Below are 27,903 nucleotides of genomic sequence, written 5' to 3' on the forward strand. Positions count from 1 at the left end.
AACTGCACACCTTGCCAAGAAAACCGTTCAAATCCACCAAAAGTACCTGTTCATGCATGGGAAGAGCCGAACAAACCTTTTGAACGCATTCATGTAGATTATGCGGGACCAATACACGGTAAGTGGTTGCTTATCGTAGTTGACAGTTACTCAAAATGGCCAGAGGTAGCTGTGGTGACGGATACGACATCTGGGAATACGATTAAAGAATTGCGGAAAATTTTTGCCACCCATGGCCTACCTGAACAGTTGGTTACGGATCAAGGACGTCAGTTTATCAGTCAGGAATTCGAAGAATTTTGTAAGAGAAATGGGATCGATCATAAAATGGGAGCGCCATATCACCCAGCTACTAATGGACAAGCAGAACGCTATGTGAGGACTATTAAAGAGAAGCTCATGATGCTTAAGGATGTCAGTCAAGAAGATGTGGAACTAAAGTTGTCTTCGATACTCCTTAATTACAGACGAACCCCCCATAGCACGTCGGGAATATCGCCAAGTGAGAAACTCTTCGGTAGAAAAATTCGTTCAAGGTTGGATTTCATTTTGCCGGGGGAGGAGAGCGTGAGGAAGGAGATTAAATACAAGGAAAAAGCTGGAGTTCGAAAGTTGAACGTAGGGGACCGAGTGGCAGCTAGAAACTACAGACAAGGAGGAAAGAAGTGGAGTTTTGGGACAATATCACAAAAGCTGGGTAGTCTTCACTACATGATAAAAATGGATCAAGGAAAAATCTGGAAGAGACACATAGATCAGCTGCGACGTGTCGGAGATAAAGTAGGTTTGGGCAGTGTTGAAGTGGATGAGTACTGGGAGATCTCTGAACATGAAGACAGTGCACGGGAAAGGTCCACCCCTGAGTTCCCTATTAATAATGAAAATGAAGAGGATAGGTTCGAGGATGCCTTGGAGGAAGTTCCTCAACCAAATGACGATCTTGCCCTGGAGGTTTATATTAAACCACCAGAAATACCGGAGGGAAGACCTAAACGTAATAGAAGACCCCCTGATCGTTTGAACATCTAAGCCGAATCTTTTCCGAGGGCGACCCTTGTATATCATGTGAATTTAATTGAGAACTTCATTTTTTCTCGAGGGGAAGGGTGTTGTAACGGTCAATATTCAAATATCATTCCATAGAGGTCGCCCTCCCCCACATTGTCATAATGTATTCATTCTCGGGATGACGATCGAAGAAGTAACACGTGGAATAAAGAAGTAGTTAAAGAAGAAGGTGTTTTAATAAGAAAAGAAGAATATATCATCGGTATTTTTTGATAACATGCAATAAAAATCGAAAAATTACAGCTCATTTCAGCACGTAATTTACATACCTTCATTTAGGCTTCTCTCATGATTTTCTCGTGAGAAAAACAAGCAATAAATTGGTGAATTTTAACAAGAGCAGCAGAGATATTAATAGGAAGGCGGACTGATGAAAAAAAAATAGACACATAAGAAACTCAATATCAAAGTCTATTGTTTATAAATTTTCTCATCTTACTATGTAGTCACAAAAAAAACAGTGGGAAAGGCGCGAAATATATGTATTTTATCTGAAATAGAATTCCTGTGTGACTTATCAACACAATTAAGAAAGCAAAATGGATTATTACTGCTGTTTTCATTCTCGCATTTCTCTCCCCGCCACAATCTAAATCTCCAACCTCCTGTTGGTGCGATATCTATTGAGAAACAATTTCCCACTTTTTCCCCAACGGGCGCCAATACCCAAAAATTATTCACTCATGAATATTTAACGATGAAACCTCGTGTTATACTAGACTTTAATGTCTCAATCGCGAAAAAATACGACTTATTCTCATGACTATATCATTAGATTAATTCTGAAGATACAATATTTAGCGCTAGTCAAGTGTTTTTGATACATCAACCTGAGAAATATGATGGGGGAACGTTTAAGGAATCATGATATGAACTTGATTTCAATAAAACGGTCGTCTCTCTCAGATGTGCCGAAAATGAGAAATGAATTCTAAATTGGAGCATTATAAGAGTGAAGGAAAAAAAAGAAAGAGAAAAGTTAATCTACTGAAAATAACGTCAGAAGAGTGTGTGCTCCATACGATTCCCCGAATTACAGATTCAGAGAATTTTTACGATTTTCCCACTCAAATTCTCAATCTTCAAGTATGAAATGATCGTTCCCGTGGATAAAGTTTAGTTTGTTGTAAAATCTAGCTAGAGATTGATTGTTGCTATGAAGGATTGCTGAAGATTCAATGAGATATACCTATATTTAATGAGGACTTACTGTACTGAAACAGAAAAATAATTCACTGAAACACCTGAAAATAAGAACATATTGCAATATATCAAGGTATTATATTTTTATACATTTCATCACCAATGACCATGTTGTTCTTTTTTGCATATTAGGCGCAAATTAGGCCCTCTCCCAGGCATCAAGCGACGCAATAATTTATTGCTGTTTTTTTTTTGTTCTCAGTAAAAGTCTCTTTATAGTCTGTCTTTTATTTTATCTCAATCGGGTACCTACATGATATAAGATATTACACGATTTATCGAATAAAACATGTCTACAGGCATCTCTCAAAGTGAATTTTGTGCATGGCTAAAATTGTAATTTACGATCACACAACATTTAATTGCTTTGATGTGAATTTTCGTATGAATTTGCTAAATTCGCACCACTTGTTTATTTTCTTGGAATGCTGTGAAAGGAAAACACTGGTTTTCTTGAATTACTTTTGGCAATAAATATCGATTTATTCTATCTATTTAATAACACTTGCAAGGGGAAAATACTTGGCATATTTCAGACACTATTTTGCATTTACTCTCAACAAGTTTTCTTAATTTTTTTTCTTCAAAACTATAAAGTTCGCAATCTAATTAACATGCTCTTATTTTATGTAGGTATGTAAGTATTACAGTTTTTTTAAACTGATCATATGCCATTTAAGAAGAACGAGTCGTAACAACAAAAGATTCAGAATAAAAGGATGAGAAAGATGAGAAAAATCATAATAAGAGCGGTGTCGCCAAAGGCAAATTGTTTTCCCCTTGCAGGTGGTTTTAGCACACCATCGATGGCAAATTGTGACTAAGTGATTTGGAATGTTTCCTTGTGTCTGCGTAGAATGGTGTGGAGAGTCTCTGAGTTAATTATGAAGGAAACTCAAATGATGATTTCTTAATTAAAATGTGCTACGCATAAATTTCTCCTATAGCAATATACGGCAACACACTGAAAAATTTTATCATGCCTATTTATTTCACGAATAGAGTGTCTTATTATTACCCCTATAATTGAAACTACTGGTTTTATTGCACAAAATAAATATATTCATAAAATGGTTGTATCAATGTTTGAATTGTCTCTTTGAAAAAATGTGCCATAAATTTTATGTTTCACTCTGTTACCTCTTTTTGTGAATGTCTTGTTTTTATTTATTATCCTATTTCTCACTGAAATAACTTCTTTTCATCTTGAACTAAAATTCTATTGAATGTCGAACTCGTTTTGTTTCGTACGCCTTCTCGTATATGGTTTTAATGAAAGTTACTCTGAAAGAATAAAACTTTCAAATTGACCACAATAGAAAATTGATTTTCTCGTCTCTACCTATTCATAAAAATCTTGAGCTTATATCCTAAAGGTGGTGACCCCTGTACATATTATACAGTACACATAAAAATTTTACAATATTTATAAATAAATGTTTAGAATCTAGTCTTGACAATTTTCTTTTCTCACTTTTGCAATGAAAATTAACATGGTGGAGGGTATTTTACTTATGGGGATTCATTTTTCAGTCATACATACTCCGAGGGCACGGTTGAGCTCTCGTTTATCGCCGCAAGGCGTGTTTGTCTCTTCCCCTGCGAAAAGCCTTCATTACCATGATTGTCACTCGGCTCCCAGTTGGGAAGTGGTGCAGATATCACAGTTAAACCGACTACTTCGTACGTGCGTTCTGGTGGCATCGCCGTCACTGACAAGTCAGAGTAATATGCGCTACTGGGTGCAGAAGACACCATTGGGACTTCTTGGTCCGCCTGCAAGAACATCTTTAATTTAACACACACAGCTGGGAAAGTTCTCAACATATTATGGTACAATATTCGCAGAGGGGTTAGTCATGCAAAAATTTTAGGTACGCCTAGTACGTCCTTGATTAGAAAAAAAAATATCTAGGTACATACACACCACGATGGTCTCTTATAATCACAAAACATGAATTGCGAGAGAACATAAAGAAATCTAGGAAATCATTATACCTAATGTTCCATTATATAATATTATTAATAAGATTGATTAAATTCATCAACGATAATCAAAATTTTAAAACAACCCTAAAACAGGTAAATAATGTCAGATAATAAAATCAAAATAAGGAATTTTTCTTTAGATCTTCTAGTTCAATTTTCTTATGATTTATTTTTCATTCTTTTCGTTAAATTCTTGCTCTTCTCATTTTTTTTAATAAATTTTCGTTGATGTCTCGGATTATGATGTTATGTTTGTTAAAACGGTTAAAACCGAATACGATTTGTGATGGAAAATAATAAGATCAAATCATGCGTATGACTAAAATTTTTGATTTAGGTCTTTAAATTTTTGACATGACAAACCCCTCTTGTGTGCATCGCTCGCACCTACCTCGCCACTGTAAGCTGTGTTCTGGTACGACGGCTGTCCCGATTGAACCGACTCTCGGTCCAGTTCCGCATAGAGAGCCTCGTCCACCTCCACTGGGCTGTAGGCATCATTCATATGGGTGTAGTGATTCTCGGCTGGCGATGATTGTGTTTGCGTGAGCTGATCTGGCCCCACCGACACACGCCGTGTATTCAGCCATGTCCACAGTCCTGAATTGCTGTGAGAACCGCGAACGCTGTCTGCCGTATGTTTGGCCATCATACTTCTATTGGTTGCCACATTCTGTCGCGGTGCACGACACCACCATTGCAATTGACGACCACCTGGCAAATAGTGTTGTATGTCTCTTTATTGTTGCACCAAAAACCACCATTTCTCTCCTCATATAACCCTCCATGAAACCCATTTAGTATTTTTGCCCTCGTCCGCGAGAGACGTGCACCTTTGACTAACTAAACAAATCAAATTGGAAATTGAAATAGTAGAAGAGGCACGATGGTTACAATTTAATACCAAAAGCGAAAATTCACCTCTTTTGTGGTACAGTGAATGATGGTATTTTGCTACAATAATGAAATTAACCAACAGCACGAAATTGTAAATTAAGTTGAAATAGATCCCAAAGTTTATTTATATACATACACATATATAGCTAATTCAAAAAGTTTAAAATGCAAAATGAGACTTTCTCTTTCGCCTAATATCTCTTTACTCCCTACAATTACTTAACGGTAACTGACATGTTAGTCATATACGAGGGGACTATCTCGGGCGTAATCGCCAAGTTAAAGGCTCATACCACCTAGTGGTTTGTGTATATAGCATATTTGTGTATATTTTCCGCAATTGCAATGATGACAGTGTTCAATGAAATTGTGCGATAATAAAATATCTTACATCAAATACTGTAAAATATTTTTACTATTTTATTTTGCCAGTTAGTCATATTATACTTACCAGCGGCATTGGCTGCTTTAAGTCTGCAATGAGAGAGAGGGAAAGATGATAAAACCACGAGGAAACAGTAAATTACAAGATTCCAGATTATATTATGTAGGTAGGTATGGTAGGGAAAAATTGCCATATTGTCAATTATACCATCTTCAAAATATAAATTTATGATCTTTATATGCCTACACCCATATATACAATGAGGCATTGGAAAGAAATGCTGGGGGCTGTATCAACAGGAAGCAAAAGTGACAAACAAAAACTGCAACAGAAGATGCAAATTTTTGCACACAATGCGGATTGAAAGTAATTTACATGAATTAATCGATAAATGTTTGCCAATTCAGCAATTATCTTCCAATTTATGTTTGAGCATCCGAATTTATTGATTTCGGCTCTGAATTAAACAAAAAATATTCTAAAGGTGTGTCTGAAGCGCACGAACGTTATATACATACATATACATTGGGATCTTAAAATTGACCCTCCATCGCTGAGAATTACAAACAGCAGTCACACAGAACAGTGAGAGAATTTTATTCTGAGATATACTAATTAAGTAATTAGTTTTAATGGATATGTATCCAAGAATTCACACATTGGCGATGATGTTTTGAAATTTCCGAAAAACTATTTGGCCATCGGTAGAGAACTTGGATCTACATTGAAATAGCAAAATACATATTAATGAAGATGGAGGACTATGTAAAGGAGAATAAATGACATTTGCATATAAGGCATATATAAGCGAGAAACAAATTAAGAACAGCGATAACCGCGCATTGTGGAACCACTTATTGAAATTTCATGTTAGAAATTGAATATAAATTCATAAATTTGAATAATAAATCGGCTGAGGTATCGGAATTCTGCGATAATAAAAATTTCCACATCAGGTGATATTTTAGAGATTTTGAAAAATCAAACAAATTTGGGATTTTATATCAGATAATTTTCTCCCATATAGGGTATATCGGGGTTCAATGGGTCAAAGTCTGTAAAATAAAAACTTTTATTCAACGAAAATTTTGCGATAGAATTTTTCTTTTCTTTCATGTGCTGATTAGATGATTATACATATTTAGATATTTTTTTGTTATTTTTTTAAGCTGAAGGATTGATCCTTTGCCTCAACTCTTGTATTTTTTTTAAATAATCTAATATGATGCATTTATCATAAAATAAAGCAAAATATTTTAAAGTAATCAATGAGCTAATTGTTCTTCTTGTTATATTTCTTGCTAAACGAAATGTTCTGATGCCTTAAAGTTTTTTTTTGAGCAATGCAATGGCTAAATTTGCAATGTACACAGAGATGCTTCACAAACTGCATACATGGATTTTTTTTAAACTGTCAAATAAAACAGTTTCATTCTTGTCTTATTTATTTTGCACAATATGTCTAAGTGGCATGCATAAAGGAGAAAAGAAAAGAGGTGGAGTAAGAGAAGCAATATCCTGTAGGTAGAGAGAGAGTCAATAAAATATTGCAGAGTGAATATCCTCACGAAACAAATCACTTGGTGGATATACTGTACAAAATCGACAACAAATTGCAAGATTTCAATATTTTTTGTACCATCCAACCGCATGTCGCAATTATATTTATTTACATGCGACTGTAAAATATTGAGCGTTCGGTAGCCTTTGACTTGAAAGTCGCACATATTCTGCATTGAGGAAACCCTACGATATGTCAGACACATCTCTCTCCTGCTTGATTAAGAATTTAATGTGTGATAAAAGAGTGTTATATACCCCAGAGTGAAACAAAATACCCCCCTTTTGCACACTCAATAGACACACCATGAGAGGCTTCCTGTCCAGCCTTTTAAACGGCCGTAATTATTTTCCATGTTTTTGCATGGGATAATGGTGAAAATTTTCTTTTCGTCTCTTCTCTTAAAACTTCCATACCGCATTGCATTAAGGGATATATATGGTGGAAGCATATCTTTCTCGCCAGCAAAAATGTGTAACTGCAAGCGAAGGTAAATTGAAAACGATCGCCAGGGATACCAATGGAGGGCGATCAATGGAACATTATCGCGAAGCTACTTAATGTTGCTATTCTGGTGTATCTTCCTCCTGTGAGAAATTACACAATGGAATGATGTTAGAAATGATCTTAATCGATTTGGCTTAGCGGTAATTTGTGTAACCTTTACCTGAACATTCGATACACTCACGCGCATTCCATGCACACATTTAGTATTGTTACCATAAATTAAAGTTGTGGCCACAGTACATATTCCTATGGTCTTACAGTCAACACAGACGACCGGTGGGATATAATAAGGAGAGGAGAGATACATTTCTGTATACATAATAAGGCGCGGCTATTTGATATTGCGATCATTCTTACGCAAGTAATGAACTCTTGTATGTGAAGGGAATACTGTATGCCTATAAATACACAATTCTCTATGGGCATTGAAGATTTTTCACCATTATATTAGAGAAAATATATATTCCCAGAGGATGGGAGGCTACAATAATTATACTCAGCATCCGAAAAAAGAACGCAAGAGGACAATCAACTCACTGAATATACCCCTATTAGGTCATTTTGGCCTTTCACTTCACGATAATTTACTGACATGGAGGAAATTCCTTTATAATGGAGCTGTGAGGTATCAAATATTTTTTTGTGAAATAAAATTGAAGATAATCTCTTAATCTACATGAAAATTATGTTTAAATTATGTGTCATCTTTTATTAAATTACCAATCAAGCAATTAACGTTATTTTGGCATTGATTAAGATTGCAATACTTGCAATCAGATGAAGCATCTCGTTATTCAATGATTTTTTTTAATTTTCACAGAAAATTAGGCTATAAAATTTATTTTAGTATGCTTTATTTCTCAAATTATTCTCAAGAAACTAGTTATATTCACATGAAATCATAGATTTAAAAAATCTATGGTAAAGTAAGATTATAATGATCAACTAACAGATTCTTTAAAATAAAAAATCATAAGCATTAAAAAATTGAAAAATGTAAAATTAAATACTCCTTTCTAGTATTAAAGACATTATGGCATTTTTTCAGAAAATTAATCACATCATTAAGGTAATATATTAAGTAATCAGCAACTACTTACCTCCTACATCTAAAGAAAATAACCATCACAATAGCACCTATGAGGGCCGATAGAAGTGACACTGTTATTAAGGTAAGTGCCCATCCCAAATCACCGGATGATTCTGCAATTAGAGAAACAATCGTTGAATGCCACGGCAAACTTGGCTAAATGTAAGTATATACAGAATTTTGCATTAAAAAGGTATTTTCCCTGGGAATTCTTGAGATTAAAGTTCAATACAAATGAAGGGGCATGTGGCAGATGAAAATTCATCAAAATTCCTTCATACATTATTCAGCCGAACCACATGCATTGCAAAAAGGCCAGGGAAAATAGAATCAGGAAAGTGCAAATGTTTTCGCGAGTGTCCCCTTCAAAAAGATACATATATAAACACAATTCAGTTTGAATGAGATTTTGGCTCAATGGTTTATGAGATGATCACGAATGCTGATTTTGCAATACCCGCTCCGGCGTTCTTGCTTATAATACACTTCTTATGCGCGCTCTTTTGTACCGGTGCAAATGTGAATTTAAAATAAATCTGCGGGGCATTGGGGAGGGAGGGGCTCAAGAGACAAAGTTTCGTTTGTGGTATTCTGGAATTCCCATTTTCCCTTTTGGCATTTTAACATTTAAAGAAAAAAGGTACGCGCAGAGGTCGAAAAAAATACCTATAAATTGGTGAATTCTTGACCTTTTTTTCGCCACCACCGCACACACACTGCCGAAATATTTTAAATAACATCGCAATATTAAGCAGGAGAAACCATTTTTCCTGTCCCAAAATTGCAAATTCCACCCAATTGAGTGGACACTCATTTGCAATTATTGAGCCTTTTTGGGTGAACAAAATGGATTTATTAATGATGCAATAAATATCTTTACGACTCACATCTTTCGCGGACTAACAAGAAAAATTTAATGGTCGCGAAGTAATGCGATTTTGGGGCAATATTGCAATATTATGTGAATGTAGGTATGTCTCCTCATCAGTCCCAATGATACACAAAATATAATTGAAAATTCAAATGAGTCCAATAAAAATGCCATGCCATACACGAGATCCACACATCTCCCATCTCATACTGCGTCTCGTCCTTTTTTCAGAATGGCAACACTTTAGTACAATAAAACTACCACAAAGTGCTTGAATAAAAGCAAAGAGTGACAGAATGTATAGTAAATAATATAAGGACTATTAAAATTGAAGGAAAGTAATATTAAAATTCAATTAAAATGTTCCCGAGCCGAGGCGATGAATCGAAGGGGCTACAAAAAATCACTCTCAACTCTCTGATTCAAACAATTAGTACGTCTTTTATTGCCATTCGTACCATACGATGTTGGGCAATAAAATGGGATTTTATTGTCATTCAATGAAATAGAGAGAATCATAAATTCTCTTCATTAAATAACCGAACAACCGTTCGTTAGGGAAGACTTCTTCTATTCTCTCTCATTATCTGGAAGAATTTTAATTAAATATTGTTCGTGAACAGAAAAAATGCGTGTTGCAAACCGTAGTGGTTGTTCAATGTGTAAAAATTACATGCTCCTCGCGTGTGCCCTTTAAAATGAGAAATGTAATGGATTGTGACAAGAGACTGCAAATGCTACACCTAAAATTGCCATCTTCAGACTCTCTGTCGGCTATAGCTGTTTTGTTTTTTAAATTTATTAGAAATTTTTATAAATGTATGCAAAGAATAAACAAATAATAAATAAATGTCTTTATCTTCAAAATAATAAATGTTAAAAATTAAGAAAATACCAACTCTCACTTATTAGAACAAAAATACAATCTCTTGGGCCTTTTTTTATGTCGGTGGTGATGAAGTCTATAAAATTGCCGGCCAACATAAATATCAAGAATTGTCTATGACTCCACTACATATTTCTCTATGATTGGAAATCAAATTAAATTTATTACTACCTCAACTAAATTAGATAGAAGAGATTTTCTTTTTTTTTTTAATAACTTTTTGTTAAAAAGTTACAACTCTTTGATTTAAATTTTTAAATAATTTAATTGAAATTGCAGGAATAAGAGCTTTCTGGTGACGTTTTGGCTTATTATTTTTTTCAGGCTAAAACAAAGGTATGATATAATTCGATTTTTTAGTAACTTTCTGTCTTAAAGCAGTTCTTAAGCATTCCTCTGAGTGTGACATCTGCAATTCTTTTGGGCTCGCCACTGTGCATTGTGCTGAGAATGCTTGCGGTTTGGCCTTGGACCACACAGCTGGTCACAAATCTCCGTAGCCGCAGAACAGAGCAATGGGAGACATTGGGTACATTCCAAAGTGCGCGAATTGATAAAAGTGGCTATATATTTCTCGTGAATTTGTTAACAATCTCCACTTGAAGATCAAATTACTCTCTCTCTCTTTCTTTGCAGATTATCTCGGGTATTATTTATGTATTGCTTTGGTGCGTAATCGCAGACTGGAGGCTTCCCTTTTCTGAAATCACCTCACCAATTTGAGTGTCAGCACAGAGACATCGAGTTGAGGAAGACTATAAGAGATAAATTCTGCCCATATAAATAAACAATCATTGGAGAGTATCTTCTATATCGTCTTCGTTTTTCTTTTTTTTTTTCTTTCTTTCCGCGCAGTTTTTGTCCACATCACAAATATCAAGATATACAATTAACGCTTTGTTCACACAAATTATCTCCAAATATCTGCATGACTTCTGAATAGTGCCACTTTAAATTCTTTCAAGCCAAATGGTAAATTGTTCATTTGGTGAAAAATGAAGGAATCACAAGGGACCGAAAAAAACGTCGGCTACATTCTGAATTTCCATTGTAACAATAGGACATTAGTTCTCTCCGCGGGCTGGATCATTCTTTGGATCTTGTTTTTTTTTGCACGCAGGTCACACAAAAGAAATAAGAAGCATTATCGAAAACAATCGTGTGACTTCTTCTTCCCAATCAACACTCCGGCATTCATTCTCTTACTTGTATGGTGTTTCAGATTCAGTCACTATTGAGCTTCATAAATAATTTGTACTTGTCTTTTTTATTATCTTCTCTCCTTTTCCTATAGTCTTCTCTTCACCTTTCTTGTCATGTACATAGGAATCTATATATACTTATTTATTAGCAATACGTATACATAGATCTGATCTTTTTAATGCTGATATTCTTATCAGAATTTCACTGATATTGCGATTAAGTGAACATTTATTTCTGAAGACATACATTATGTAGAAAAATTTTCTCAAAATATTAAAAATTACGTGGAAACTTATTTTGTTTAAGAAAAAAAAGAAGGTGAAATATTGAAAAAAAAACTATGAAAACCCACAAAACACACTTATATAATATCTTTAAATTTGGGTTTCGACATTAAAATCATAACTACCTTCGACTTGGTCAAGTCTATCAGGATTCTTTGAGTTGTAATTTTTTATAGCATCTCCCTGGTGGCTGAGAATGGCTTATTATGCATATGACTTGAACGGAAAACCTGTGATATTTGTGAAAAATTAATGCGCTATGATCCACAAACTTTTAATTTATGGTGATAACCAAAAAGACACAGCGTACTAAATGAGTTTCACAGCGGGCAATCGATGCTCGGTGGGCGCAAAAACCACATAGTCCAGGAATGTTATATAATACGAAGGAAAGAATAAAAAAAAATAAATAAAAAGTAAAATAAAATAGAAAGACTTTTGAACAAGTTTTATGTCATATTGAGCTAAAATCACAAATGGAAGTCGTACATAATAATTCAAAGAGATATTCGTTGTATGCGTATGTTAATTAAAGATGTGATTTTAAGTAACTATAAATTCCTACCAAATCAATTGAATGGCTATAAAGAAGTCTTAAATAACATGGTGTAAAGGGGGACAGTGGAATCCGAGGGATATGTTTATATGTTTTCATAATTTAGCAATTCGTGTGCGATTGCGGAGATAGCAGAGGAGATATCGTGCAAGAGGAATTATTTCTCTTGGATATTGAAATAATAATACTTTATTGGTAGTCGATTAAGCTGTCACAGATGCTGTCTTAATTATACAAAGACCTGCTTCTGCGACGATTTTAATGCAAATAGCACCGTGTAATTTAATTGATTTATTAATTTCACTTTTTTATGGGCTCAGATTTACTCCTCAGGTGACTCATTAGATATTTAGTCTTATACTCTAAAAACTAGCTTGTCACGCGGCGAACCCCAAAGCTATAGAGCGAGAGCGGATTATTTTTAACATAATGCCGATACAGTGAGATATTTCATCAACGACTAATTTTCAACTAATTGATCCATCAACATTTAAAAATTATTTTGTTAAAAGAAGTCATTAGCATGCGCATGATCGTCGTTCTTTTTTCCACCCCACGCGTCAATCACATATCACAACTGTTTAGTGCTTACAGATCATGGTTAGGTATAAGTATAAATTTCTAGATTCTCCAATATATAGTATTTAATTCTAATCGCTCATTTTCACTCGCACGCCTCTTCTAGCACGCTTTTTGTTCTTCTTTTAGAAACACTCGTCTTATGGACATTACAAAAATCGTATAGTGTGTTAGGGTTCACCAGGCAATATAAGAGAGATGTATAAAAGGTTGAGAAGATTTTCACCTGACACACATTGAGGAGTATTCTTTTGGGGAGCAACATCGTTAAAATTATTTATAGGATGATATTTTTGAAAAGTCGGAGATTTCATGATTCACTTTATTGTTCTCTTGTCACAGGATTCAGTCAGTTCTATTTTATGCTAGAGCATAAATTTTCCCACTGTGATTGGGGAAAATATACATTTAATTCAAGTTTGTATAGCGCTATCAAAAAGAAAATCTCATATATTCTCATAAAAATTTCCTCGGGACATCACTCTCACTTGCTAAAAGCGCTAAAAATGATTAATATACTTAAGAATTGTACGTAAAAGTTAAAGAAAAAAAATCATTTGATGAGTTTTCTTTTATTATTTATTTTTTTGATCTTTGCAGATATTACGAGAAATCCTTGAAACCTAATGAGACTTTTAATGAAACAAACGATGAAAGACAATTTATTCAACTGTATTTAATGACTAAAAGGAAAGAATAAAATTTACTGCAAAGCAATTTGAATATATTTTCCGTTGAAGACGCCGATAATGACTTCTTTATGAAGTAATCTGGGAATTAAGGCAAGTATGGGGAGAGAGAAAGATAAATGATTGGCTGCGAGAGAAATCATTTGCCCATTACATAAATTAATTTGTTGTTTTCTCAACGTGATAACTTTATCTGTAGCAATTCCTCTCGGTGTCACCTTTAAATTGGGTGAAAGTCCAGAAGATATTCATTTGTATCAGGTTAAATATTCTTTTTAGGTAAAAATTATGCTAAAAGCTTTTATAGTATTTTTTTTGTAATGTAATTTTTATAAACTAGCATACGTTAATTTAAAACACTTTGTGGAGTTTAGTGAGATTCTATTGACACCATTTAAATCAAAATCTATCCTGCTGGTGCACTAAATTAAAGATTTCATCGAGTGGCATATTTAAATGTGATTACAACATCTCCTTAGCATTTACATACATAGCATTTCTCCAGCTATATCCTTTAGTGCGTTATTTTACCAGAAAACTAAAAAAAATAAAGCGGCAAGACCATTCTTGAACTAAAATATCGATCTTTTCGACACTTCATTTACATACTGATCACATACTTTATGCTTGTATGCAGAGTGTTGTTTGATAGGCAGTGCTGTTGCTATTATTTTTATGTTAATTTAATATTCTTTTGTCGATGCCGACAGCACTTGTCCTCCTATACCATGAGTTTTTGGGAATCCACATATCAGAAAATTCAAAGCACTCCACGCAGAGTTTATTTTTCTTGATGCTACACCTTGATGTGAAATGCTTAGGGAGTTTTGGGTCTCATTCTCTCTATCTCTGCACGAAATTCCGTGGAATTTATGAAATAATAAAAAGCATCGTTAGAGAGACAAGAGAGCACCCATGTGAGAGTCATTTGGGCGGTAAAATGCGTATTAACGAGGTTTATTTCTCAAATTTATAGTTCAAGTGCACATCTATTTTACCTGTTAATTGTCAATTATAAATCTTAAGTCTCTCTATGGATGTTTCTTCCAGTACGCTCAAAAAGCGTGAAAGATTTCTTCTTAGATTGTGGATAAAGTCTTTCGGAAAAAAAAATCAAAATGACACTAAAAATTGTGCATCATAATTCAAAATCCAATAGATTTATGGTGACTTTTGTAAATATCTTTTTCCTCTTTTCATGCACATCTCTTCTTTAAAGCAAAATATCTCAGTTAATGTGACTTTATGTATTGCAATAATTAAGAGCTGGCTTCCTTTTAGTTCCTACACAACATGCTTAGAAGAGTGTAGGTACTATCTGAATATCTCTTGTTCATAGGGAGTATATTGTGGAGTGAAAAAGTTCGCTCTCTATGAATGGTGTTAATATTTCTCACAAGTTTAAGCATATTGCTTTTGACTTATTATTGCTTCTTTATGTGGTGCCATTAGATAAATTATTCCTTATTCATTGTGTTATTGAGACGGGACATGTGACTCATACACACCATTAAAATTTCATGACATGTAATTGCGAGATTCCTCGCCAGGTGAATATCGTAGAGAAGAGAGAATTTGTGCAGAATCAACAGTGGACACACTATTATACAACATATACCGGGAAAAAAATATTGGTGAAAAATTACTCACCATTTATTGGTCCATCCAATGAAAATGCATTTCGTTCACGCCATGCCCACGAACATAAATCACACGTTGTGAGCCCATCTGAAGAAATGGTTTCCTCGAGAAAGGGTGGTCGTGGTGGCGGAGGAACAAATTTTCCATTCCACAAACCACTCTCACTGGCGTCAAAAGTTAGGGGAGAATTTAGCAAATTCTCCTCAACAACATTTGACCAGAAGTCAATGTCGGTGGTCAGATTAATTGTATCGTCGCTGGGTAACGTTTCATGACTTGGCGTACTCGAAATTCCAGAAAACATGGTGGTTTCTACAAAAAAAAGAAACATATTTGTCGGTAACGTGAATTATCCAGCAGTGGTAGAGTTGGTAAATACTGCCACGAATGACAATAGATGTGACTAGAGAATAGAACAAATTGTTCCTTGCTATTGCTCTCTGAGAGAAAATCTCCTCGTGTCGTACGAAGGGCAAACAATTTCTACAAAATTTGCTTGATACATATTTTTCCTCTTTTTATCACGCGTTATTTATGCTAATAGTAAGACTAAACCTAAAAAGATTTATCATCTCTACATATTACAATTTTCAACAAAATTAAAATTCGAGTAAGTTCAACTGAAATTCAATTTTGTTGCATTAAATACCAAATCTTTAACAATATGTAAAAGACGTCTACGCAAAAAAAAAAGAATAAATCATCGCCAAAAATAATTGCTAAAACAACTTATATTTGGTTAGCTGCAAGCCCCGTGCGCTTCCATTTCACAAAAGAATCTCTTTGAATGCGAATGAAGACATATTACACACGTATGTAAATTCGATTTGATCTTCTGAAACATTTTCTTGTGAGTCAATTGAACTGAAAGCCCTCAAGGCCTGACACGTGAGTAAATATCTACTTAATTTAATTCTGATTAAGATATTAATCTATGGTGTAAGAAATTTCATGTACAAGAGGAAGTTATCCGTGTATACACGCAAATGAAATTTTCAATTATAACCCAATGCATTGCATTCAGCTCGTGATCGTGTGAAGAGGGCTAAAATGCATTAAAAGACGGTCAGATGAAATGCGCGCATGGCTCTAGAATCAGTGGAAGAATCTCAAAATGCAGCGGGGTGAAAAAGGTAAAATCGTCATTTTGAGTGATGTGAATAAATATCATCTGTGAATCGATCATGATGAACTATTCTTTTCGCTGCCGTGTCGTTGAGGATCTTTCAGCGCGGCAAAGGTATGCAGCAGTTGCAAGATGCGATGAATATCGCAATTTAAATAAATTGATTAATCAGCCTTTAGTTGGAAATATATCATAATGTCATGTAAGGATTTGATTTTGTTCACATCCACTTTGCCTGTTCATATTTGCCATCGTCGATGAATTAAAATGAATATATTGATTAACCGGTTCTCAAAATGTATTCATTTTCGTCCAGAGACTCTCTTTTCTCCACATAACACGATAAATATCCCTCTGGTCCGCAGTGATGCTCATATGAGCCTTTTTAGAATTATTGCAATATTGCTTTTGTGGTATTGATGAATTGTGTTGTTGCAATAAGGGACTGTAGCAAATGGCATTTTACTATGTTATTTCCTCAAAGAAAACTTAGCTTATCCAATAAACATAAAATAAATGTGACCAAAATGTTACTTTACGTTTTAATACCAATAGGTATGTCTGCACTTTGAATAGATCGTAAATGAATACGGAAGAAGGTTAGAATTTGATTTAAGGCTGGGGCAAACATTCCAAGATTTTTTCCCTATATAAACAAATCATCTTTAAAAATATGTATAATTGACTGAATTTAAGTTAAAAGTTGATGTATAATGTTGTAAAACTGCTAGGTATTTTATGCAGAACGCTATAAATAAATTCATTAGTGCAAATTTTATAGACAGGGATCTTCGTCTGGTTTTTCTTAGCCCCTTTTTTGGGTTAGTTGAAGAAGTTCTTGGCGAGCATTATGTACATATATGAATAAGTGATTCATCAGCATAATACAAATCAGATGTCAGACGGTAATGCCGATTGTTTCCTCGAAGAGTAACAATTTATCTCTGTGATCAACGTTTCAGCGCCTTTAGTTTCCCTCTTTCAGCGGGTAAATAAACCTATATAAAGTGATGTATTTAAAGAATATAGGTATATACATATATGTACGTACATATATCTGTTTTTATGGTCACTCACCAGTATCTTCATCATCAATTTATCTGGATTTTATTGAATAAGAAAAGAGTAATATGTATGCAAAAGTGTCTTATATTCAGTCAGTTGATCAATTCAGGGAGCCCAATGATCAATTTCAATATAAAGTTGAATAATCTTAGCGATGTGATCGACAGAACTCATTAAGTCGACCCTAACGTTTAATGCATTACTCAAAAGGTGTTTCACAGATCCATCTGCGTTGTATACGCCTCATCGTGTGGGTTCACTAACCCATCTCCTATATACGAAAACCGCCCAATAAATTAACCTGGGAAGATACACTGACAAACAATTCATTATCTGACTTAGAATTAATCTCCTTATTGTGCCATTTCATCAATGTTTCCACCACATTACAATCCTCAATTCTATATATTTATATGAGTGTCTGAATTGGTTTTAATTCGAGGAGGAAGAGCAAAAAAAAACTGTTCGAGTGTCTTACATATTTTACGCTGTGTGCTACAAGTGTTTCAACCCACACGAGCTTTTCACAGAAATTCATCCCTAGATTGCCATCAGATAAACCTCGAAAGCTTTGCAATAATGCCATTCAAAATGTTCCACATTATGCGGCACCATTCATTTCGCTCTGTATATATTTCTATGCGCTCCAAATGACCGATTCTACCTTTTCCTATGTTAGTAAACAAATATGAAAAAAAAAAACATTTTTCATCTAATACCAAACTATTCATTTTTTTAGGGATTTACTTCCATATGAATACTATCATCATTGCAGCATCTCATTGAATGAGTATGAATCTATGTTTATGTGCCAAGGTTTTATGTGTTTCTCTATTAACTTCCTCAACCTGTGTTTTAAAATAAGTTTTATATACACAACACACGATGTATGAGGAAGCATACGGAATATCAATTCTTCATCAAACTTCTACGTGATGAACAAAATTGGGAGGAGTGCATTTAAAACAGAGCTCAATTTGACGATGAAGAATGTATATGTATGATTAGAATATTATTTTTCCTAACACCTTGCATGTTCCAAATTCGAATGCGCGGTCAGATAAAGAAATTTCGTGACTTGTAATTAATAATAAATTTTCAAAAGTGTTGTAGAAAAAATTAACTGTTAAGAACTTTTCTATGATATGTCATGGAAAATATATGTATATATAGCTATAAAAGGCTGCTTATTTTAAGTATTCTGAGTGCTATTTCACTCTGTGAGACGCCTTATTACAATTCGATCCGATTACAATTGATAATGAAAGCTGGTACATCAGTTGAATAATAAATCTTTTTGTGAATCTTATGAAGAATATGTTGAAACAATATATACATAAGGTATAAAAAGAGAATAAAATTATTGACATTGTTGCCGCCTGGTTGCAACTACATGTAGTCTGTCTAATTATTGCCATAGTTTTAGGAAATTCCATAAGTATTTTTACACAACATCTCTTCCATCCGAGAAGTGAAATAGAAATTAATATGCAGGTCTCATGAGGACTTGCAGGCAGAGTGCAACAAGGTGCGGTACAGGAGTTTTCAGTAGCTTGGGAGTTACATAGAAAACAAGTGAGTGAGAAGAATAATTAAAAATGCAGTCATGTAGACATAAAATGAAGCTGAAAATAAAATATTGCACTCTTTGTTAAATGCAATTATTCAACTTCAATAAAATACTGCGCAGTCAGATATCATGTATAGGATGCGATATATGCACTCTTATTGATAATCTCTACAAATGGACGAACACTTCAGATGACCAGTTCATATTACCAATCACTTCCATTTAATGCCACATATGATTAATGATTGTACTCATGATCAAGAGCCACTGTGCATAAAAATGCTGACAAGTTGAAATCTCATTGCGGGCTTCATTATTAGAAGACATATCGTGTGTGCCAGACGCTATGCATAGATGTCGAGAGGACCGCAATTTTCTTCTTCATTACAAAGAATTTCACCACGTGAGAGATGTGATGAAAAAAATACCGACGGTGCTGTCGTATCGGTCAGAAACATTGCTGAATACACTATCGTGCAATGTTGTGCTAAATTTATCATACTTTTTCAATACTCTATTTCATATATTTTTATCTAATTTAATATTCCTTTTCTTGTTAATTGTAAATCCCTAAAATGCTTATGCAGAAGAAATTTAAAAGAAATTATTTCCAAAATATGCTGTTCAAAGCAATATTTTGCATATTACTGTACGTAACATTGTATAGCGTATATGGAAATGAATTTGAATTATTACGTGATTGAGAAAGAATTTTACATTAATTGAATGAAAGAGCGTACGGAAATTGAATCCTCAAGCGAATTATGGGTACGAAAAGGTCATAATCATCCTCTTGAAAGTGTTGAATTGAAAAGCATTCACAGGACCACTCTTGAAGATTTTTTTTTAGAAATCCCCATCATTGTTGTATTTCGAAATGGGGACTCATGGTGCGTTATCTCATGTAAAGCGTTCATTGTATCGAATTCACCGATCGATGAAACAATGCATAATTAATCATTGATTTCTTCATTTTTATTCATCTCTCAGTCTCTCTCGCGCAAAGAAACATTTATTCCCATATATTCATGTGTGGTAGAATAAAGGAGAGAAGGCGGCAATAACAACAATGCGTGGGTGCAATATTACTGATCATCCCAGTTTTTTGTCTTATCTCGCATCCATGGCCAATACGACAGGCCACACAACTAATGCGAGCTGCTAGCCCCTTTACGAAAATTACCTCCTCAAAATTTAACACCGGCACGTCTTCTCGACGATTTCGTGGTGTATAAGAGAATGACAGGACGCCAGAACAGAATAAAGATATATCAAAATCCTATAATTATGCTCATAAGTACCAATTTTCTCTTGTTCCCTTCTTTTTCGACAATTCACACAACATATGTACGAATGCCTCTGCATAATGCTCACACTTGGTGGAAAGAGTTTTTAGAACATCATTTTCTAGAGTTTTTTTCTCTGTACACTTACCTGAACTTCCAGCCAGTATCCGACTAAATCCCCAATTTATTATTCATTAAGAAGTATTTGCCACCTGAAAAAGAAAACATTTCCATATATTATTTCTTCAGTAAATTGTGCGCACATTAAAATAACTATTTTTTGCTGTTACTTCTTTCCCTTAAAATACAATTTGAGTTAAATTACAGGAAAGTGGAGAAAAGTATCACCGACACATGGTTAATGTGGTTAATGGAGGTTTTTTTTTATCTAAAGTAAATTACTTATACCTATTACAATACTATAAAAAACAGGGTGACTTATCAATGAAAAAATAGTCCTAAAGGTATTGGGGAAACATATTCAAGTTAGAATTATTCTTAAATTTTGAAAAAATCACAATCTTATTTTTCACTTGAGAAGAGTTTTGAACTTGGTAAGTTTGTTTTTAAATCGGATTAAAAATAATATTAATAAAAAACTTCTTTCTTTAAGAAAAGAACCGATAATAATTCGAAAAGCTCCTCAAGAATGCGAATTTGGTTTCGGAAGCTTAAAACTAATTCATTTTGTTGTGCGAAAATATTTTAATGAAAATCACAAAAATGCTTTCTCACTCACTCAACTACAAAAGCTAACTAGAAATATAATCTCCATGTGGTTTGAAAAATATGTATTGCCATCAAAGGTTAATGTTAAATTAATCTCGGAGAAATATTGCGAAATAAACCGATTAATACACCAATTAATAAACTGTTTAGGAGAGGCTTGTGCCATTGCATGTATATAATAGACAAATAAATAGCACGGGGATTAGGCATGTATTATGTCGGCGGTCAGACAACGAGATTCTAAATCATATATACGGAGGATTTATAGTATAAAGCGAATTAACAATATAATATGTTTACGACAGTGTAAATTTTTGTTAAAAACCCACCGAATAAATAACAATTAACTTCTCAGGTCCATAAAGTAATATGCAGCACTTCTATTATCACAGATTATGTGGGGGGAAAACTACAAAATATGGCGTATTCACAATTCCATGGACGTGTCAAAGAGGAATAAAAAATATATATACCTTTATATGAATGAAAAGGTAGTGGAGTGCGTATTTAAGTTAATCCTACTACATATTCTGTGAATCATGGAGAGATTAGTCGTTCGTCTTAAGCGAGCGTATTTCAGCTTGTCGTGAAATAATAATTCATTAGCAACTTAATTGGATAATATGGTGGTTAATCTTAAGCACTGTGCACGCTCTATTTAAAATACTTGTACGCATGGCAAAGGAGGTGCAAAAGTTTCTGGCTTTTTTACAAAACAAAAAAAATTAAGACTTTAGATAAATAATTTTCTTTCCGGGTTTTTCGTCGGCAGTTGAAATTCCTTACCCAAAGAAACACAGAATCTTCCCAGAGCTTTCGGCCCCGCTCGGAGCCTTCTTCAGTGGCTAGCATAGAAAGGGGCGCTTTTTATTAAGGAAAACTTTACAATGGAAAATAATTTTCACTCACTCAATAGCGGGGAATTACTTCCCAATCTTCGGGTGCGTCAATACATAACTCTGGTAGCAACGTGGCATCAATAAACTAATAAAAATTAACAGAAAAATGAACATGAGAATTGAAAAACAGAGAAAAACACCGGAAAAACAAGGAAAAACACCTTGCAGGCAGCACACTTCGTCATCCAATTTTCACATACAACGAGAAAAACGGTTAAAACGGTAAGAAACGGTTCCTTTGGGTAAGGAATTTCAACTGCCGACGAAAAACCCGGAAAGAAAATTATTTATATAAAAAAACGTCGGAAAAACCACATTGATTAAGACTTTAGCTTTTAAACTTTACTACGTGGAGTGAAATAATGTGCAAAATTTAAACAAAAGAAGAAATGATAGGTATTTCTGATGCCTTTAATGAATGAATAACTGAATTTTCTTATACTTTAAATGTTTAAAATCCAACATATACTGCCACTTTGACCCGCCTTCCCTATCTGCATATACCTACATACATAATTATAATCCTAATAGCTCTCCCATTGGAAGAGTTGATTAAGAAAAAAGGATTTTTTTTTTCTTATGAAAACCTACAAAATGTATGAAACATCTTGTGTGGTAAATTTATGAACTTCTTTGCATAATTCAGCACTATTGGCCACATTCGGAGCACACAAAGTCCAAAACAGTCGGTCAAAATATAAATTCTTTTCTTTAATAGCGTTTTTTCATGTTTTCACGAGCACTTCTCTCATCAGAATGTGGTCCCATATATTTCTTCTCGCCAGCAATTAGAATAGAGTAGGACACAAGTAGTAAAATTCACAACATGTTGTACACACAATGTTTTGATTATGGACCGTTATTTTTATGCACATTTAATGTAAATATAAACGTCTATATAATCAAAAGTATATTAAAAAATAATTATTAAAGTTGTCGTCAAGTTAAAAGTTATATTGTTTTCCAGCACTATATAAAAGTGGTTTTGTATGTAAAGGGAAAACATCATGAAATCCGATGAAAAGATTTCTTAATTGGTTAAATTATACCATAGCCCTCAAAAAGCGGCCTTATCGCTCCGTCGTCTGGACATAGATTTTCCATGCAATGCAGGAACACAAACTAATAACTTTATTCTCCTCTCCACAGCCAAATTGCTGAGGGAGAGTGGAAGAGTCAGGGTATATGATGGCTTTATAAGAGGGGCATATTCTTCGTTTGGGCAGCTCTAAGGTAGAATTTTAACCTCACGAGCCAGTTTTAAAATGCAATGAAAAAGGGAATTTTACATAATGTGCATGTGTATGCCTCAAGTAGACATCCAAAACAATTGTATGTAATTTATCTTGAGTGGATACGTAAATACATGCCTTTTATACCATCGCACATTCACAATTTGCACCATAACGCTTGATTCCAGAGGGAGAATTGTATAAATTCGTACTATACATGGTGTATACATACAAATGGTAGGTGCTTCATATTTATGGTAAAATTACTAATTGATGATTCTGATATGTTGAAACTTTTTTTTTTTCGTACAAAGCATCGCAGCATCACACGTGAGGGTGTAACCTCCAAAGATGCCATCATGCATGTTAGCTAAAGTGCCAACTGTACAATTAATTGTAATTTTAATTGCATACTCCGACAACCTCCGTAATGAGTCACTCTCCTACTAAAGGACCCGTACAAGCTCTGGCTGTTTGAGACGTGATTCTAAAAAAGAGGGTAATGATCCACGCAGGAGAATGCAGAAATCACTCCTTTGCTTCAACGTCCATATATTCACCACACTAAAATTTCAAGGAGAGACTTCCATTGAAACTTGTATGGAATTCTTCACGAACTGTAGAAATATACAGGAACGTATTATTCCGGTGTAGAAATAAAGACACCATAGGTCTGTCTACAAAGCAATTCAACATACTTTTCAAAGACTCCATCATGTTAACAATATTTGAAAAAAAAAAACAATTCATTTAATTTTTAATTCAATCTGATAAGTGTGCCTTTATTGAGATGTATAATACTCAATAAATTTTAATTTTACCTCATTATTTAGTTTGGATTGATAAGGATTATTGACTTGGAATTTTAGGCAGTACAGACTTTAACCCTTATTTGTATGATTACTCCCTATATTGAATAAATATTACAAAATTAATCTTTAAAATATATGTTATGTTTGATGCATTTTACAAGAAACAAGAGTGAACATTTAACGAAAAATACCTAATTCTAGTACAAAGACTAAGAATTGTTAACAAAGAAAGTCGCAAATGAAACCATAAATATACAATTTAAGAAAGCATTGGCTCATTATTTACATACATAGCCGAGTATAAGCGCAAACTCGGGACCACAGCTTTTTTTGGAATTAAGATGGCTCATCAAATGACAACTCTTAAACAGATGCATCATTCCCGTGAATGAGTATGACAAAGATTTTTCTAACATATTACCAGTGAATAAACACTTGCGAATGTTTGAAAAAGTTGTGAAGTAGTTTAGCAAACACTCCACTGCTCGTAACCCGAAACCTGTAAACATGGAATGGATCGTTTCCCAGAAATATGATGTACGATCGACTAAAGGTTCTGGAGAATAGATCGGCAGCGTGTGAGAGTTTACATGCGGAGAAAGGTACGGTGGGTGAAAATTCTTTCAAAAGGTGAGTGATTGTGGCTTCTGATGCACGAAAGATGAAATTAATTTCACCATTATTGCTGTTACTTGAAATCGCTTTGCTGAAAAGTTCACGCTATTGGTCTCACTATGAGTGGTACATTGACGCGGGAGGTGAAATGATGGAAAATATAGGCGCGACAATGGTGGTGCAAAAAATAATGATGACGTGTACTGATTTTTCATCAACTTAACGGCACCTAAGTACCATATGCAACCATAATCCCTCCCGTTGCAATTACACGCATACAAGTGGAGAGATACTTCCTCTGGAAGCTTTGTCTGGCAAGGCGTGAGATAGCTTGATGACAAACAATGGATGCTCGTAGCGCCAGAAAAAGTGCGAAAATAATACGTGCATGTACCATGGAGAGAAAAACGATATAAAGGGGGGTGTTTCAAGAAGCGTTGCTGAAGGAGATGTGAAGGAACAAAAAAAGTCTCGTGTGGAATGGGGCAGACGTTCCTTTCTTTTTAATAATTTTCTCCCTTTATTACACCGTTGTTTACACGATGCACTAAAGTGTGGGGATGAATATTTGAAAAGCGCTTGATATATGTAGCGCGATCACCATACAGAACATACACCGCACGTACACAATGGCGTGTGTGATATGGCTGTATGAACAAAAAAACTACAGCCTACACTCCACCTAGCTCTTGTGGAATTCTCCGTCTTGTTCTTTACAAAAAAAAAAAAGCGTAATATCTTCTGGTATAAAAAATCCAATTTACCTTCCTTATCATACCTTCAGTCAAGAGTAACACACCTGTTATGAGCAATTACATTTTTGTCCATTAAATTTGTGACACAGACCTCTATTGTAATTACTCATGTTACTTCTTTGGTATTAATCATCAAAGGCGATATATTCGGCATAACGCTAATTGAACTCCAAAATCTATATGCCGTTTTTCCTAACCCCAAAACAAGGAATGATTAATTGAATGGGGAATTGAGTGACAAAGTGTGTACTGTGTGGTATCAAAAATAGCTTTTACCTACAAAAATAAACCCACAAAAATAATTCGAATTTGAACAGTCAAGGGGTTAATAAAACAATTACAAAATCATTGCACTAATTGTAAGAAAAACTTTTTATTCATAGATAAATTATATAATTTTTGAAATAAAAGAAAACCAAGCATAAACTTGAATATTTCATATAAGAACAAATTATGAATTAAAGATGCCATAAAATAATCAAATGGACTAACTATGTACGTACATGCTAAATTCAATTTTACATTTCAAAGTAAAATATTCTATCAGTTAGTGACCCCCGGGAAATTTTGAATTGCCTCGTCAGATATTCAAACAGCGTGTTTTGTATTGGAAAAAGTAATGGTCAACCGCATAAAATTGGCGGACTGTGCGGCTTGTTCTTAAAACCGCCAAAAATTGCAGTGAATACAATGGATAGGGATTATATGCAGTGTGCACGGAATCCACCGTGGGCCCTGACGATGTGAAATACACCACACTGCGAAAAAAAATGAGCAGAAAACAGGTGAAACATGTCGCTGGCAATTCTCGATTGTTGGTGGTGTGTAGAAAATGGAGAAAAAAGCATTTTCAAATTATGTTGCATCCTCGGGTTACATGAAAATGATACACGAAGCCTCATTGTTCTCAAGTCAGAGAAGAGAGCTCCATGCCACATCATGCCGTGGCATGTAAAATGTTCGACACCATGTCATCGCTACTAATAATATTATCAGGAAAGTACTAAATGTGAAATTGATTTCTTCCGCAGACCGAGAATGAGAGATTTTAGAGGTTTCGTGGTTGTCTTTTCCTCTCTGCCACCTTCTTCTTCCTCCACAAGTTCTCTTGGGGAAAAGAAATTCCTTGCGGCTTTTTCACGCTTGGCTAAATGAGACGAAATACCTCAAGTCAGCAAATTCAAAAAGTTTAACGTGAGATTTGGTCTCGCTCGGAGCAGAACTATGATGTTTCAATTAGAATTTCTTTTTCTCTCTTTTTTTTGTACACTTCTCCTTCCCCTCGGTCGTCACTGCTACCTTAGCACTCCCCTCACCTGGAGATGTTCAAGTTTTATTTCGATGGTGGTGTTGACATGTATGTAAATTTTATGTAGACATCAGCCCAACCACATAATCTACCGCAAAGCATCCCATGGCAAAACAGAAGACACAATTAATGCGACTATACACAACTATGGAGCGAAAGAACCCAAAGAGTATAAGATCAGTCTCTTCTCATTTATTTTGCACCAATGGCAATATAGCGCTGAAGCAATGTGAATTAAACCTGAATCCACCACCCATGTAGTTTCTGCCTCAATGTGTGTGTTGAACTTTTTCTTATTCAGCCACAAACCCAACAAAAAACCCAAGCATTCTCGCCGAAGAAGTTTAAATCAACGACGCGATATATAGGAATAAGTTGGTTGCACCGTATCAAACAAATTGCACTTATATACATATAAATGTATGTAGCACACTCACCGAATTGACATAGGTTGTGCCAAGAGGTAGATTCTGCACCAAAGCTCTCTGCAGTGTGAATGGGTGAGAAAAGATGGGCAGAAGTGTCCTAATCCCGAAACACTAATAGGTGCTAATCCTTGGGATTTGTTGTAGCACTCGAGAGGGTGCACCATAAACACTTTGTTTGTGGAGAGACAACACTTGTGGATTCAACATCAAAACACCACCAACTGTAATAAAGCAATTTTCTCGGTGCGGCGTCTTCCGTTGGTCCACTCACGGAACGAGATGGAAAAAAAATCACTTAATTAACCCTCGAAAAACAGTCAAGAAACACAGAAAATGTGAAGAGAGGCGCTCAGAAGAAAAGACCTTTTGAGATATTCCACTGTTATTTGATAATGGAATTAGTAATGTTTTCCAGAGTCGTCTTCACTTCTTCACCACAAACCACCGCGCGGCAGAGTGAGCGAGCGAATGGATATAAGAGGAACGAAAACGAATAATTTTGTATGTGCCGGAGTGACGGAGCGGTGAACCAGAGCTTACGAGCAGTTAAGGTGAACTGAAGATTGCTGTTGAGCTGGAGGTCTCTCCAGGAGTATTCGGTGTGGCAACCATACAAATGCATATGGAGGGAAAAGACAGAGAGCGTGATTATACTCATGGCGAAGTTT

The 27,903-nt window shown here is 34.7% G+C and overlaps 2 protein-coding genes across 5 annotated transcripts in view; one reads left to right on the forward strand and one right to left on the reverse strand.

Moving 5' to 3' along the window:
- The window catches only part of LOC129797522 (LIM domain-binding protein 2), a 421,356-nt gene that overhangs the window by 163,374 nt on the left and 230,079 nt on the right, over positions 1-27,903 (forward strand). The gene's annotated exons all lie outside the window — the stretch shown is intronic.
- LOC129797651 (uncharacterized) lies at positions 3,311-27,886 on the reverse strand. 3 transcript variants are annotated; one of them, XM_055840428.1, is made up of 7 exons: positions 27,245-27,886; positions 20,605-20,668; positions 15,419-15,721; positions 8,711-8,813; positions 5,609-5,631; positions 4,652-4,974; positions 3,311-4,059 (listed from the first exon to the last, which is right to left on the reverse strand). In XM_055840428.1, exons 3-7 carry the CDS (start codon positions 15,711-15,713, stop codon positions 3,805-3,807), a joined length of 999 nt encoding a protein of 332 aa, XP_055696403.1. In that variant the 5' UTR covers positions 15,714-15,721; positions 20,605-20,668; positions 27,245-27,886; the 3' UTR covers positions 3,311-3,804. The 3 variants fall into 3 exon arrangements, with proteins under 3 accessions (XP_055696403.1, XP_055696406.1, XP_055696405.1); XM_055840431.1 differs by having other exon boundaries at positions 3,311-4,047; positions 27,245-27,861; XM_055840430.1 differs by lacking the exon at positions 20,605-20,668 and having other exon boundaries at positions 27,245-27,859.

The sequence above is a fragment of the Lutzomyia longipalpis genome, chromosome 1 (genome assembly GCF_024334085.1).
Source record: "Lutzomyia longipalpis isolate SR_M1_2022 chromosome 1, ASM2433408v1".
Classification (NCBI taxonomy): Eukaryota; Metazoa; Arthropoda; class Insecta; order Diptera; family Psychodidae; genus Lutzomyia; species Lutzomyia longipalpis.

Coding starts and splice junctions, on each gene's coding strand:
- LOC129797651 (XM_055840428.1), bottom strand. CDS start 15,713: ATGTTTTCTGGAATTTCGAGTACGCCAAGTCATGAAACGTTACCCAGC. Junction 8,814..15,418: donor ATTGGATGGACCAATAAATG/GTGAGTAATTTT, acceptor CTCTAATTGCAG/AATCATCCGGTGATTTGGGA. Junction 4,060..4,651: donor ACACAGCTTACAGTGGCGAG/GTAGGTGCGAGC, acceptor GTTAAATTAAAG/ATGTTCTTGCAGGCGGACCA.